The following is a 13,346-nucleotide window of genomic DNA, read 5'->3' as shown; positions in this document are numbered from 1 at the left end:
GGGGGGGTGTGCCTAGAACTATAGCAGACTATTTGAATACAATCAAATGTTGAAAAAGAAGATATAGATTAAAGAAACAGGTTTAGCCAAGATGCTACGAGGACTACCTCTGTTGCTTTATTTCTGAAAAAAAAAAATATATGAAAATATTCATATTTTGTTGATCCTTTACCTTCAGGCGATGATGTCAGCATGACTGGCGACCAGTTGTTGCTGTCACCTCAGGAGATTCGTACCATGGGTGACGACTCGATCACCGCCAGGAAGTCCTGGGAGGATGACTGGATGAGGGAGCCAGTGAGTAATAGTAGCCTCCAAAAACGAGGGGAATTCAAAATGATTCAAAACATTAATATCATAAATGTCTTTCAGTCTCTGATTGGCTGGATGAGGGAACCAATGAGTAATAGCAGCTCCAAAAAGGAGGGAAATTCAAAATGATTCAAAACATTAATATAATAAATGTCTGTCAGTCTCTGATTGGCTGGATGAGAGAACCAATGAGTAGTAGCAGCTCCAAAAAGGAGGGAAAATTCAAAATGATTCAAAACAACAATATCATAAATGACAGTCAGTCTCTGATTGGTCACCAGCTTCTCAAATTTAGAACAGAAGAGAACAACAGAATTAGAAAATAGAAAACAGAGAGTACTGTATATGTATATATATATTTATGTTAGAGTAAAATACAATACTCATTATATATAAATTGGACAATTTAGTAACTATATATGAAATGCTCTGTATAATGTATTCTATGTAACTATCTATGAAGACTCAACTCTGGTAATAACCTTGTGCAGTGTACCTGGATTCCTTGTTACCATGGCAAATCATCATCACCACATACCAAGCAAAAATTTCAACCGTTTCTAGAATTATAACAAGACATACTTTTGACATTGATTTCAGCATTCTCAAAATGATAAGAATGGTTTTTAAGAAAACATTCCCTAAAAAACCCTTCCTTCGCAGAAACTTACAAATGTTGAATTTTATTTTTGTTTCAGAATATGAATTACTTCTCTGGTATTGGATCTCTGTCCGGGCATTACTCCATGACGTCCCCATCGGGGCACCTATCTGTGACCAGCCCCAGCGGCTACAGCACCTTAGACTCCCGCTACGGGGGCGACCGATCCATGAACGGCGACGTCACCATCAATGGTGAAGCCCCGATCTTGGCATCCTCTGAAATAATGGTTGAGTCCTCTGCTCCCATGCTCGAGTCGACACCACAGAGACAGATCTCTGGAGATGGGGATAAAGAAGGACCCCGGAGCATCCCATCTTTCCATGGGTAAGGAAAATAAATTGGTCTTATGGATCGGAAAGGAGGGAGTGGCGGGGGGGGGTTGATTTTGTGAGGAGGAAAATTGAATTGGTGTTATGAAGAGAGTAATTGGGCAGTTATGACATGGTTGTTAAAAGTATCACGACAACAAAATATTATCCAAGAGACTTGAATGTTGAGGTTAGATAATGGTCTCTATGTTCATGCGTACCGGGGTGTATGTGTTTATTTGTGTCTGTTACATTTCAAGTCCAGGGTAAAGTTATGTATATCTCTTTATAATAATTTTTGTCTCTTTCCTCAAATATCATTGTCACATTTTTTTCTCTTAAAGATTCCTGATCAGCTTCATCGTGGATGCTCGCGGAGGAACCATGCGTAGCAAGAGACTGCCGGGACTCCGTCTGGTGGTACCGCCCAAGAGGGCATCAGGTCCCACCAGGGTCACCTGCCGGTTGATCAAGCGAACCAAGCTTCAGACTCCTCCTCCCCTCGTAGAAAACGAGTCTCTCTCTACCCGTGTCATCGAAGTCGGACCTTCCAACACCCAGTTCCTCGGGTGAGTTTCTCCTTCCTTTTAAGTCTGCGAGGGCTTTTCTGACAAACGTTTTACTTCCACAGCGATTTTTTTAGTTTTATCATTCTCAGAGGTCTTGTCCTGGCGCTAATGCAACCACTGCAAATAGTTAGAGAGACGCAACTCTGTTTACTAACATTCACTACTACATCGCTTATGTACACCACACACAGTTGCAGTATTGTATTTGTTATACTATTAACAACAAGTTATGCTTCTTTTTTTTTTGTTTTTGGTGAGATGACATAATGATTGTGGTTTCGTCTGGTAGGAGAAGATCCACGACTGGGTTGGTATTTTTAATCAAAAGTGAAGCGACCATTATGTATGAACGGAACGGTCGCAATATTTGGATAGTTTTTCAATTTCCTGCCCTTCGCATTGGAATTGGAGCTTTTGCGTCGTATGAACAGGTGAAAATATGTATTTGCATTCCACTTTCCACTGATAATATCAATAATGTGTTCAATGGCACAAATTTATGGTGGTTTGAAAATGTGTTCCTACACCCTCCCCCTCACCCTCCCCCCCCCTCTTGGTGGATATCAGATGTCATCTAAATACCTCTTTCGTGGTCACAGAAAGAAAAACAAATTCTGCTGTATGGTCTATTGATGATAGTTTAACCTATTTCATAAAAAAAAAATAGTTGAAACCAATCACTAATAAGAGAATATTTTTCTTGGCGGTACGACTAATAAACTTGTTCCCAATATTGTAAGGTGGTGTCGTGTTGTTTGACGTGTTTGAATGATAACGTTTTTTCTTTGCGATTGCTGAATGACCTTCTACCGAAACTTATCCTTTTGTATTATCATTCTGGGCATGCTCAGTGGCCTAGGCAACAAACTAGTGACCTATCCTCCCCTCAACGACGGGGAAACCATGGTCAGTCGTATTCTGGAGATGGGGCCTGCTACAGAGAAATTTCTCCGGTATGTCTTGCACTGTGCTGCATTATGCATGTCATGATGGTAGCACCTCTTGACCCTAACATTTGAATATTCATGAAATATGGCACGCCATTGTCTCTGCTTTTGAATAAAACAGAATCATCGCCTGAATGTGTCCTGCTTATGGTTTTTATTTTTTATCGGTTTCTCTCATTTCTCCCCGTTCTTGTATGATGTTCGTTTTTACTAACAAGAGTCGATAGTTCTGCTTGGTCTATATATTTGCCAAATTAGTAAAAAATAAACACCCCCCCAAAAAAAACACAGATGTCTCTTTTTTATCGGACAAAAATTGCAAACGATTTGAACAAATTGCAAAGCTATAAGTTAGCAGGCCAGGTCAGAAATCAAAATAGCAAAGACTCCCATATTTGGAGTCAAGCTCCTCTCTCAAAACCAGCTAAGAAAAATGTTCATTCTGTTCATAAAACAAAAGAAGATAACAATAAATATCCTTTTCTTAAGTAAACAAGTATTGTAAAAGGTTTATATCAAAACAATCTGTCATATTGGAAATAAAAATTGCTCAAATTATGCTCATGTTGCCCTTTTAACAAAGTCTCACTGAAAACAAAGACAAAGTGTGTCTTACGTTTAAGCTCTTGTTTTAGCTCTCCATCAAGTCGAGTCAAACTTTTTTTTAAAAGACTGGTATATCTGTGCTTTTACAAGAAATTTAGTAAAGAGAAATTTAGTTTGGAATCGGTGCCAACAAGATAAGGTCCTAAAGTTTGCATTCATTTAAGATCATTTCAATTGTTAGACAAACCTCTTCTGATAGCTATTCCGTTGATGTTTAATTACCTCCACTTTATCAATATCGCACCAAGTCCACATTCAGCACTTGTTCTCTACAAAACAATTCTCACAGTCAAGCAGTTTTATAGCAGTCGATCTTTCCATAGAGGTTTTTTTTTTAACTCTCTGTTACGAATGTTTTTATAAAACTTTTTTTTTTTTGGCATCGTTTGCGACCAGATATCTCTCACCCTTGACACACTTTCAAAGCTTGTGCTTGTCTGAGCATTTCTGTTTCTTGTTTTTAACACTTGTGACTGGGCATGTGTAATGACGCTTTAGCTAGTCCTAGCCTGCAACATGTATGTTTAAAGTAGTATTAAAATGCTGCCTCATAGAGTCCTACTATCAGTTCAGAGTGTTATAAGAAGAAGAAGAGGAGGAAGTATAAAGGGAATTTGAGAGGGAGGCAAACACACTGTATCTAGGAATGCCAACAATACTGGTTTGATGTTTTTCCATACATTTAATGCAAAACCAAGTTATTATGTCTACAAAACTACCATATAGAGGATAAACTCTACAAGTGGGTGATGTACATTTGATGGACAAATTCAAACCAATTATCAATGAATTCGTTTTCGACTTTTTTCTGATTAATTTTGAAGTATGTTTGCTTAGAAAGTATGGAGAACAAAAACAAAGGATAATTCAGCATTGCATTTTGTATAGCAGGTTTTGGATGATATGAAATTTGTTATTAATATACAAAAATAAAAAAATCCATAGATATTCATAAACTGCTACACTCCTGGATTTGTGTAGCAATGTGTATGCTATACCGTATGTGTTGTATGTTGAGAAATGATATTCTAGAAGAAAATAAATCATAATGGGGCTTTAACAAATTTTTATATTCTGTTCATCTTATGTTATCTTATTATATACTTTTTGTTTGACTGGTTGTCAATGTTGCCAGAGCTGTACATATGATTTTCATTTCTGTTGCTATGGCGATGGTAGCTGCTACTAGCTATATATTAATAAATGTATTACACTTTCCTGGATCAGTTTTATGTTTGCAGTTGAATAGGTTCAAATATCAGTCTTTTGTTGGTTTCTAATTGAGTTTGAACATATCTTGAATTGTCTGTGTGTTGTAAACATTTCATAGTTGTTCACTGCTACAAGAATTATTCACTTGCACAAAATTTGTGGAAATCCATATGAAAAAAAACAGCATATTGAATTGAGTCTGAAATTATTTCTTTAAGTAGCAATATCTTTATCTGCTCATAACAGTTAAAGTTCAGATTTTTTTTTTTCCGAAGTCCATTTCCAAATGATAAATCGAAGAACATTCGATTCAGTGTCCATGTGGGTTTGCAACATTGTTTGAAATTATATTTTCAAAAGTTTTGTCAAAATCGGAACATAATTTAAAATTTATTATCACTTATCTTTTTGTATAGAAACTTAGGAAGAGGTGTTGAAGTTGATCGATTGCAAATTGGGGGAATTCTTCATTCGTTTCAGGAAGTTACCGTAAAACAGTAGAATAAATGTGCATAGTTACTGCAGGAGCATTTTATCATGAAACAACACAAACTTTCAAGGACACAAATGGAGGTGGATAACTGTGGGAGGGGGCAGGGGGGGTTATGGGGGTTATGGGGAAGGGTTTTGGTTGGAAGGGTGGTGTCATGGTGGTCGAAGAAAGACACCATGAAGTTATTTGTCAATTTAATCAGTAGCAAAGGTGAGTTCAGGAAATTAAACCCCCATCTTTATTCAATGTGTATTTTCCTTTTTGGAAACCCTTCAACAGAAACTATTACAAATCCAGAAACGACGCATGGTAGTTATTCGATTAGCCTAGAAGTTATCGTTATTACCCTTTATGTTTGTTTAGTGTTTTTGTTGTTCATGTTTGGACTGTTTTGTGAAAAACTGTCAGTAGATTTGTTTTAGACATGTTGCTGTGTTTGAAAATTCTTTTTATCGATTAAGTACGAGAAACGTACGACAAAATAGGTTCTGTGTCCTTTCTCTTCTAGCTTATTTTATACCATGTTGATACTTTTAACACCCTGAACAAAAAATGCTTGGTTTTGTAATTGGAATAGCAGAAATTTTTAGTTAAATAGTTTTGTATTAGACATGTTGCTGTATTTGAAAATTCTTTTGATCTATTTAATACAAGAAACATACGACAAAATAGCTTATGTGTCCTTTCTCATCTAGCTTATTATATACCATGTTGTCTAACACCCCGAACAAAAATTGTTTGGTTTTGTTATTGGAATAGCAGAATATTTTAGTTAAATAGTAATCTTCTTTGAATTAAAACGTATTTAGAATAATAATCAAATATCATGTGTTAATGTGACAGTATCCTCCAATTTTTACTATAAAGTCTGATGAGTCTGAAGGTTGTAAAAAACTGGGGGAAAAATGGAAAAAAATCATCTCTTTTGTGAGAGTTTTGTCATGTCATTGAAATAGGATGTGACATCCCCATTAACTTCCTCTCTCTGTTTCATATCTGTTAAGACCGGTTCTCCTCGAGGTACCCCACTTTGCATCTCTGCGCGGTAACGAGAGAGAGATCGTTGTACTGAGAAGCGACAACGGAGAGAGCTGGAGGGAGCATTCTCTCGGAGCCACAGAGGAAGAGGTCAAGAAAACTATGGATGGCTATGAATTGGAAGGTAAGGGGGAGGATATCTACTAGAAGGAATGGCAACACAAGGATCACTTTATGAACCAACTTACAGCTCTTTAAGTGGTAGGAGGGAGGGAGGCAGGGATGGGGGAGGGAGGCAGGGATGGGGGAGGGAGGCAGGGATGGGGGAGGGAGGCAGGGATGGGGGAGGGAGTGAGAGAGGGAAGGAGAGTGAAGAAGCTCCTTAAACATGAAGCATTTAATGCAGAATAAAGGTCAACATAAAATAGAATTTTCTTTTTTATCTTCTCTCGTCCAGACAACAACGTACCATCTGACAAGAGAATCTGCCGGATTATCACTAAAGACTTTCCGCAGTACTTTGCCATCATTTCACGAGTCCGACAAGAGACGAACATCATCGGCACCCAGGGTGGCATGCTGAACTCTACGGTGGTACCACAGGTGCAAGCTGTGTTCCCTGAAGGTACCCTCACCAAGAAGATTAAAGTCGGCCTGCAGGTAAACGATTATAATCAAACTTAACAAACATGCAGGCCCCCCCCCCCCAATAAAAATGTACGAAGGAAAACTGGTACCGCCAGAGTTGGCCTTTGCAAAGTTCAATGGCTTGAATCTTGGATGTCTTTTTGTCTCTGAGTGTTTCTTCAGTAAAAGAAAAAAGGTAAAGCTAACCTGTGACATTCAGAAGACTTTGTGGTCATTAGATGTACTATGTGAGGCAGAATGGTGGAATGTTTTCAGTTAATTGCGATAACTTGAGAGATAACAGGTGCAATGTTTAATAGTTAATTTAAACCAACTGCTCACAGTTGCAATTCAATTATCTCTTGTCATGTGAGTACCCTTGACTCACAACAAGTATGTTTAAGATTGTTGTATCAATGTCACAGACAGATGTCTACAACCCTGAAAAAAACATCTGTTTATACTTCCAGTCCAAAATATCTACTACTTTTCAAACTTAACTTGTGTTAGTTTCCAGAGTGAACATCTGGGTTTCTTTAGACTAAGTATCTATGCATGTTCAAAGTGATAGATGGAAAAATTAGTAACCCTTACATGATTTGTATCTCATATAAAAAACTATAAACACAACAAAATATAATATCTGCACAATCCAAGATTTAAGTGCCTGGTCAAGATTTCATTTATGAGGTCTTTCGTCTTGTACTTATAATCGTCAGGCGCAACCAGTCAGCAATGATGCGGTAAAGAAAGTCCTGGGGAACAGGGTGATGGTCAGTCCCATTGTGACTATCGAGCCTCGTCGCAGGAAGTTCCACAAGCCCATCACTGTCACCATCCCGGTACCGACAGCGTACAACCAAGGTGTCAATACCTATGGTGGGGACACCCCCACACTCAGACTACTCTGTAGTATCAGTGGTGAGTTTCGTTATAGAAACCAGTTTTAAAGCAGCTATTTGCGATCGGTCACCAAGGGTGTTTTCCAACTTGTCACCAAGCATACAGATACAGATACAGAACAGATACAGATACAGAATCATACTCAAAATATGTTTGTAAATGGCCAGACTAAGATAATCTACCCTTTGTCTCTTTCCACTAAAGGACGAATAAAGTATCTATTAAAACTAATTGATTCCATCTGTTTCTGACAGGTTTGTCAATCATGTAGTTTAGTTTTACAATTGATAACTTTGGAAAAGTGAATGAGAAATTTATCACCAATTTTTTGTTGTCTCTGTTATTTGAAAATAGCTGACGTTAAGCCAGGGAGGTTAAATGACAATCTTTACAGGCTGGTTTAGAATATAATTGGAAATTTAACAAATGAACTAGAAAACCTGTTTACATCTTGGGCATGCATTAATAAAATGTTAAAACCTTCTGTACATGTGTCAAGTGAACAAAATATTTTTTTTTTAAATCTTGAAAACCTTTATCAAGAAATGGCTCTTTATTTATCATAAATATTCTTTAAAACCTTTAAAAACCTTCTTTTATATTTTAAGTTAATTATTTTTTTTAAAGATTTAGTTTAGAGTAGATTTTATTGTATTCAGTCATGCTAACCATTGGCCATTAAATTTTTGTGGACAGCCAGGCATGATTCATGCAGTGATACAAAACAGACTCACAAACAACAGTTAATGTACAAGTCAGGAATTTTAAACATGAGGCACAGATGATGTAAAAATGTGCAAAGATAGTGAGCATGTTACAAATTAACTTCATTTTGGACCTTTAAAAACCTTTATTTTCATGTTTGAAGCCTTTAAAAACCTTTATTTCTTCATTTACAACCTTTCTAAAAAACCTTGATTTTTTGAAGAGCCGCTGGGTCTGTGGATTGGAAAGTTTCTTTGAGCATGTAATGGTGATTATCTGCATACTTTGGACATTATTGCTATTGAATCTTGGAGGGACAAACTTAAGGTCTCTTTTAAGATAAATAACTGTAACATATGTGACTTTTTAAGATGACAAGAATTTTTTTATTGCCAAAATGGAATGTCAAAAGTTTCTTTAGATGTAATCAAGTCAATCATGCTACTCTAGTTATTGGATTTTATGTTAATTTGAAGATTGGCGGAGGAGAACGTTAAAAAGTCATTAAATATGTGAGTTTGCGGTATTATTCTATCGTTTACATGTGATGCCCATATTTATTTTAAATTCAGGTGGTACTGCCCCAGCGCAGTGGGAAGACATCACAGGTACGACACCACTTACATTTGTCAATGACTGTGTCTCTTTCACCACGACAGTATCTGCAAGGTTAGTATTAAGTCATCAGTCTGTCTGTCTGTATGTCTGACTGACTGAATGTCTGTCTGTCTTTCTGTCTGTCTGTCTGTCTGACTGTTGTGTATATATGTATGTTAGTTGCTCACTGTTTGTGGTAAGTTATTAATAAGTAAGGTTGCTGTGTTTTCTATGTAATGTATCATGCCATGTGAAGGATGGGGCACAAAATATGTCACTGGATTTTAGCTATTTATTTTCTCACAAAAGATTTTTTTCTAAACCAAACGAAGATCACTTAGGTTAGTCATCAATGATAATTGGCAGTCACTTGTGAAAACCTGATGTGAAGTTACTTTCTATCTGTCTGATAGAATAGTTTGTATGTGGTTATGGCCTCCGGTTAAAGCCTACCACACAGATGTACATAGGCTTATTTTTTTTAATTTGTGTAACCTGTAAGGTGATATTTGTTGTTGTGATCAAGTGGTTTGTTCACTAACAGTACAGTCCATCCTCTTGACTAAGTCAAAATACTATTTAGTTAAGTATTAGAAATAGTAATGGACAGGGTGAAAAAAAAACAGCTTAAAGTCATCAATTCCATTTAAATATTTTTTATGATATCATTTGATTTCTGAATCAATTAATAACTCCAAATGACTTTTCTTTCTTCAAGTTAAATTCTAATTCAGATGGAATTCAGCAAAAAGTATTTATAAACATGCTTGAATTGCAATAGTTTTTAGTTCAGTTTATATGGTTTTTTTTGCACATAATACAATAAACAAACACAATATAGCAAGAACTAGAAGTGTAGGAGAGAACAGATGTGAATCGAAAACAACCCTTGGGGGCTTGCAAGTAGATTCACTCCCAGAACGAGAAAAAGAAAGTCAACGAAAGTGAGACATTCATAACAATTAAACCCAATCCCTTCAAATGGTCGATTGATTTGTTTTTTTTGCAACAGGTTCTGGTTGATGGACTGTAAAGAGATTGATCAAGCTAGTAACTTTGCCAGAGAACTTTATCAAGAACTGAAGGCCGTTCCTTTCATGTCCAAGTTTGTGGTCTTTGCCAAGACGCACGATCCGATCGAAGCCAGAGTGAGAGTGTTCTGCGTGACGGACGACAAGATCGACAAACCCCTGGAACAGAAGGAAGAATTCAAGGAAGTGGCTCGTAGCAAAGATGTTGAGGTATGATCTCAAGACAGCACAGAGGAAAATTGGTGTCAGGACTTTAAATTCATGCGTAGAAACCTATGATTTTCCCCTTGTATTAAATCTCAGTCATTTTGTGTGAAAATGAAAATGTGTGGATATTTTTACACAGATTTGACATTTTTCACCACCTAGACACATTACCACAGTTTTTTCTTTTCTTTTTTTCTGGGAAGAGTGTGGATTTCTTAGAACACAGGTTGACACAAGGATATCTTAACCCCACCCCCCTCCTCCCCCTATGGGAAGAAAATAGGATGTGCAAATGTTTGAACTACTAGGGATTTCTGTGACAAATTTTCCATTTTGTCTGTGTATTATTTTGCTATGATGCCTTCAGAAACTAACATTGTATTTTGAGATGGTAGGGCAATTATTGTGGTAATTGCTAGTTTCACATGTGTGATACACTAGAATTTATTGGTTAAATGTATGGTAAGCAATGTATCATTACAGTATCAACTCAGACTATTTAATACTGCGGTACAACTATGTATCTCCTGCACTCTACACAAACCCCTGTTTAACCATCCATCCATCCATCAATCCACTTTGACTAATGTTACACCTGCTTTGATTTCGTGACGTCGCAGGTGTTGGATGGTAGACCAGTCTTCATTGAGCTGGCAGGGAACCTCGTCCCAGTACAGAAATCGGGCGAGCAACTCCATCTCAACTTCCATGCCTTCCATGAAAATAGACTTCCCTTCTTCGTGAGGATGAGAGACCAAACCCAGGAACCTTGCGGCAGGCTTTCATTTATGCGGGAACCGAGAGTTCAAAGAGGGCTCCCTCCACAAGTATCAGTGTGCAATCTTAATGTTACCATGCCTGCATATGTCAAGGTGAGTCAAGTTCGCAATCTATGTTGGAGAAGTGTGGAGCTTTAACAGGGTCAGGTGTATGGGAGAAACGTTATTAATGGCAAGTCTAGCAGAAAGTATGAGTGTGCAGTTTGCAATTCTTGGAGCCTTGTCGGATGAGGAATGGGAACTTTGTCAGGGTATGGGGAAGTGGGGGGGATGGAGTAGGTTCAGGGGGAGTTGTATTTTCAGGGGTAGTGGAGTTTCTCATAGTAGGGTTTTTACTTGTTGGATAACAGTTTAGTGGTACTTTTTATGAGATTGACTTGTATTGGGGTAGGTGGGTGCCGGTGAGGGTGGTGGTGATGACTAGAGGGGAGAGGAAGGAAAAGATACTTACGACCTTTGACCTATTATGTAACAAGAGGAGAGAACTTTATTAATCTCTTGGTCTGAATATGCAGGCTGTATCAGTGCTGAATGCAATATTTAAACATGTAATAGTTATTATTGTCAATTACAGAGGGAGGTGATCGATTTTGATGGAAATGTCAATTAAATTTAGGTCGGAGATTGTTAAGCATATATTACAAGACCATATATACATTCCCTCAAAGTTTTATTTCTCATTAAGAAACTAAGGACATTTACTAATTCACAATGGTTACTGCTTTAACATTTTTTCCTGTCATAAAATGTTGTGAAAATAAAAGTTTGGCAGTTTGACAAGAATTTTGGAATGTTACTTGCTCCACATATAACAGGTTTACGCAGTCCAAATTTGGGGAGGAATGTTGGTATAACAATAATTTTTATTAGACAACCACAAGAGAAAAACAAAGACTCCGTTCACAGTTAAACGAAGCAAGAGTTTCCTTCCGTCTATTTTAACACCAGTCCTGACGACACTGTAAAAGCAAGAAATTTTTTAGTTTGTTTCGATTATGATGATGAGAGATGGCCATAGCAACACTTTCATCTGACAAAATGACATCATCAACAACAAATGGAACTACCAAAACAGTTCTCATATGTTTTGCCAATGTTCTGGCTTTCTCTGTTTTCTTATGGAGCTTTTACTCATTTCTACTAATGTCCCCTTTTTCTCCTTAAACATTCTTTACCTTGCACACTTGACCTTTGGTATCAAAGGTCAAGAAAGCCACCGATAGCGAATCGGAGAGCGAATCGGAAAGCGAGGATGAGGTATTGTGATTATGCTTTAATTTCTGTGCTTCAAAATTTCCATTTTTTTTTTTTTGGTCGTCGCTTGCAATTTGGATGTTCTTCGTCTACCTGCATCTTCTGGTCTTGCATGTTAGCATGAATTATTGCGGTTCCACGTGTTACTTGAGAGGGGCACGTGGTAAACCGACGTCTAGGGGGGGTGGAAGAAGGGAGTGGACTCCCAAAGTATCATTTCTTTGATACACAGATGGGTAGATAACGTCAGCATCGAGAGGGGTGGTGGGGGGGGGGTGGAGTTTAACATATATTGTTTTAATACATGTAATGATGAAATATACGTCATAATATTGCAGTCACGAAACTTTAATATATTTCATACAATTTGCCAAAAACACCGCTCCATCTTTGAGCTTTCCATCGTAGTTTATAGCATAATAAAATACGGAAAAAAAAGGAAGGGGGACTTTCATTTCTCATACCAAGCGAAGGAATTCATTTTGCCACCTCAATCCAACTTTTACCATGTTATAATTATCAGACTTAAGCATTTCCAGAGTTTTCTAAACTTTGGTCCATGTATCACCCCTGCTGCACCCCAAGCAGCAGAGTTGAAAATGATATAGGAATAAAGGCGGGATGTGAATAATGAATGGCTGTGATTTTTCCAGTGATGCTAAAGGAGCTGTGATCATTTTGCATGCTTTTGGTTCGCTGGGTATTCTTACCTGACCATAAGACATTTATGGTTGCTTTGCTTCCTTTGTTCCAATTGTTTTTTCTGGCTATCTCCTAGCCTTCTACCCCCCCCCCACCCCTCAATTCTTTCCTAGTGTACCTCTCCCCCTCTTCTCAGGTCTTGGTCTTGCTCCAACCACCCCCCCCCCCCCACTTCAAATCTTCACCTATATTTCACCTCTGTCTTTCTCTCTTTGGGTGCATTTTTATTATCTCAAAGTTGGTTGTTAGCCATTTTCTGCTTGTCAGCATGTAGGAGAAAGGTATTAAACCGCACGATATGTTGAGAATGGTGAGACAAATTTGTAAATAGGACGGGCTTAGGGTCTGGGTGAAACGTCAATGTAGGTCAGAGGTCAAATTGACCCAAATTAGGCAGAGGAGATGAGATCTGCAACTCCATGGATTGCCCTCTTGTTTCTACTGTAAAGAAG

The 13,346-nt window shown here is 37.7% G+C and overlaps 1 protein-coding gene across 41 annotated transcripts in view; it reads left to right on the top strand.

Annotated features, from left to right (window-relative positions):
• Nucleotides 1-13,346, top strand: part of LOC139968844 (uncharacterized) — a 188,241-nt gene that overhangs the window by 127,371 nt on the left and 47,524 nt on the right. For 34 of the 41 annotated variants that reach the window (XM_071973368.1, XM_071973353.1, XM_071973346.1 and 31 more), the window contains 11 exons: nt 179-297; nt 1,011-1,300; nt 1,629-1,853; nt 2,705-2,806; nt 6,116-6,273; nt 6,547-6,749; nt 7,436-7,637; nt 8,897-8,993; nt 9,934-10,162; nt 10,780-11,031; nt 12,142-12,195. In XM_071973368.1, the coding sequence (XP_071829469.1) occupies nt 179-297; nt 1,011-1,300; nt 1,629-1,853; nt 2,705-2,806; nt 6,116-6,273; nt 6,547-6,749; nt 7,436-7,637; nt 8,897-8,993; nt 9,934-10,162; nt 10,780-11,031; nt 12,142-12,195 (1,931 nt within the window). The remainder of the gene's footprint in view (nt 1-178; nt 298-1,010; nt 1,301-1,628; nt 1,854-2,704; nt 2,807-6,115; nt 6,274-6,546; nt 6,750-7,435; nt 7,638-8,896; nt 8,994-9,933; nt 10,163-10,779; nt 11,032-12,141; nt 12,196-13,346) is intronic. The other 7 variants (XM_071973372.1, XM_071973370.1, XM_071973359.1 and 4 more) reach the window with 2 other exon arrangements.

This window comes from Apostichopus japonicus, chromosome 6 (assembly GCF_037975245.1).
Source record: "Apostichopus japonicus isolate 1M-3 chromosome 6, ASM3797524v1, whole genome shotgun sequence".
In the NCBI taxonomy this organism is placed as follows: domain Eukaryota; kingdom Metazoa; phylum Echinodermata; class Holothuroidea; order Aspidochirotida; family Stichopodidae; genus Apostichopus; species Apostichopus japonicus.
Note: the sequence above shows the minus strand (reverse complement) of the source record. Positions and strands in the feature narration are given on the sequence as shown.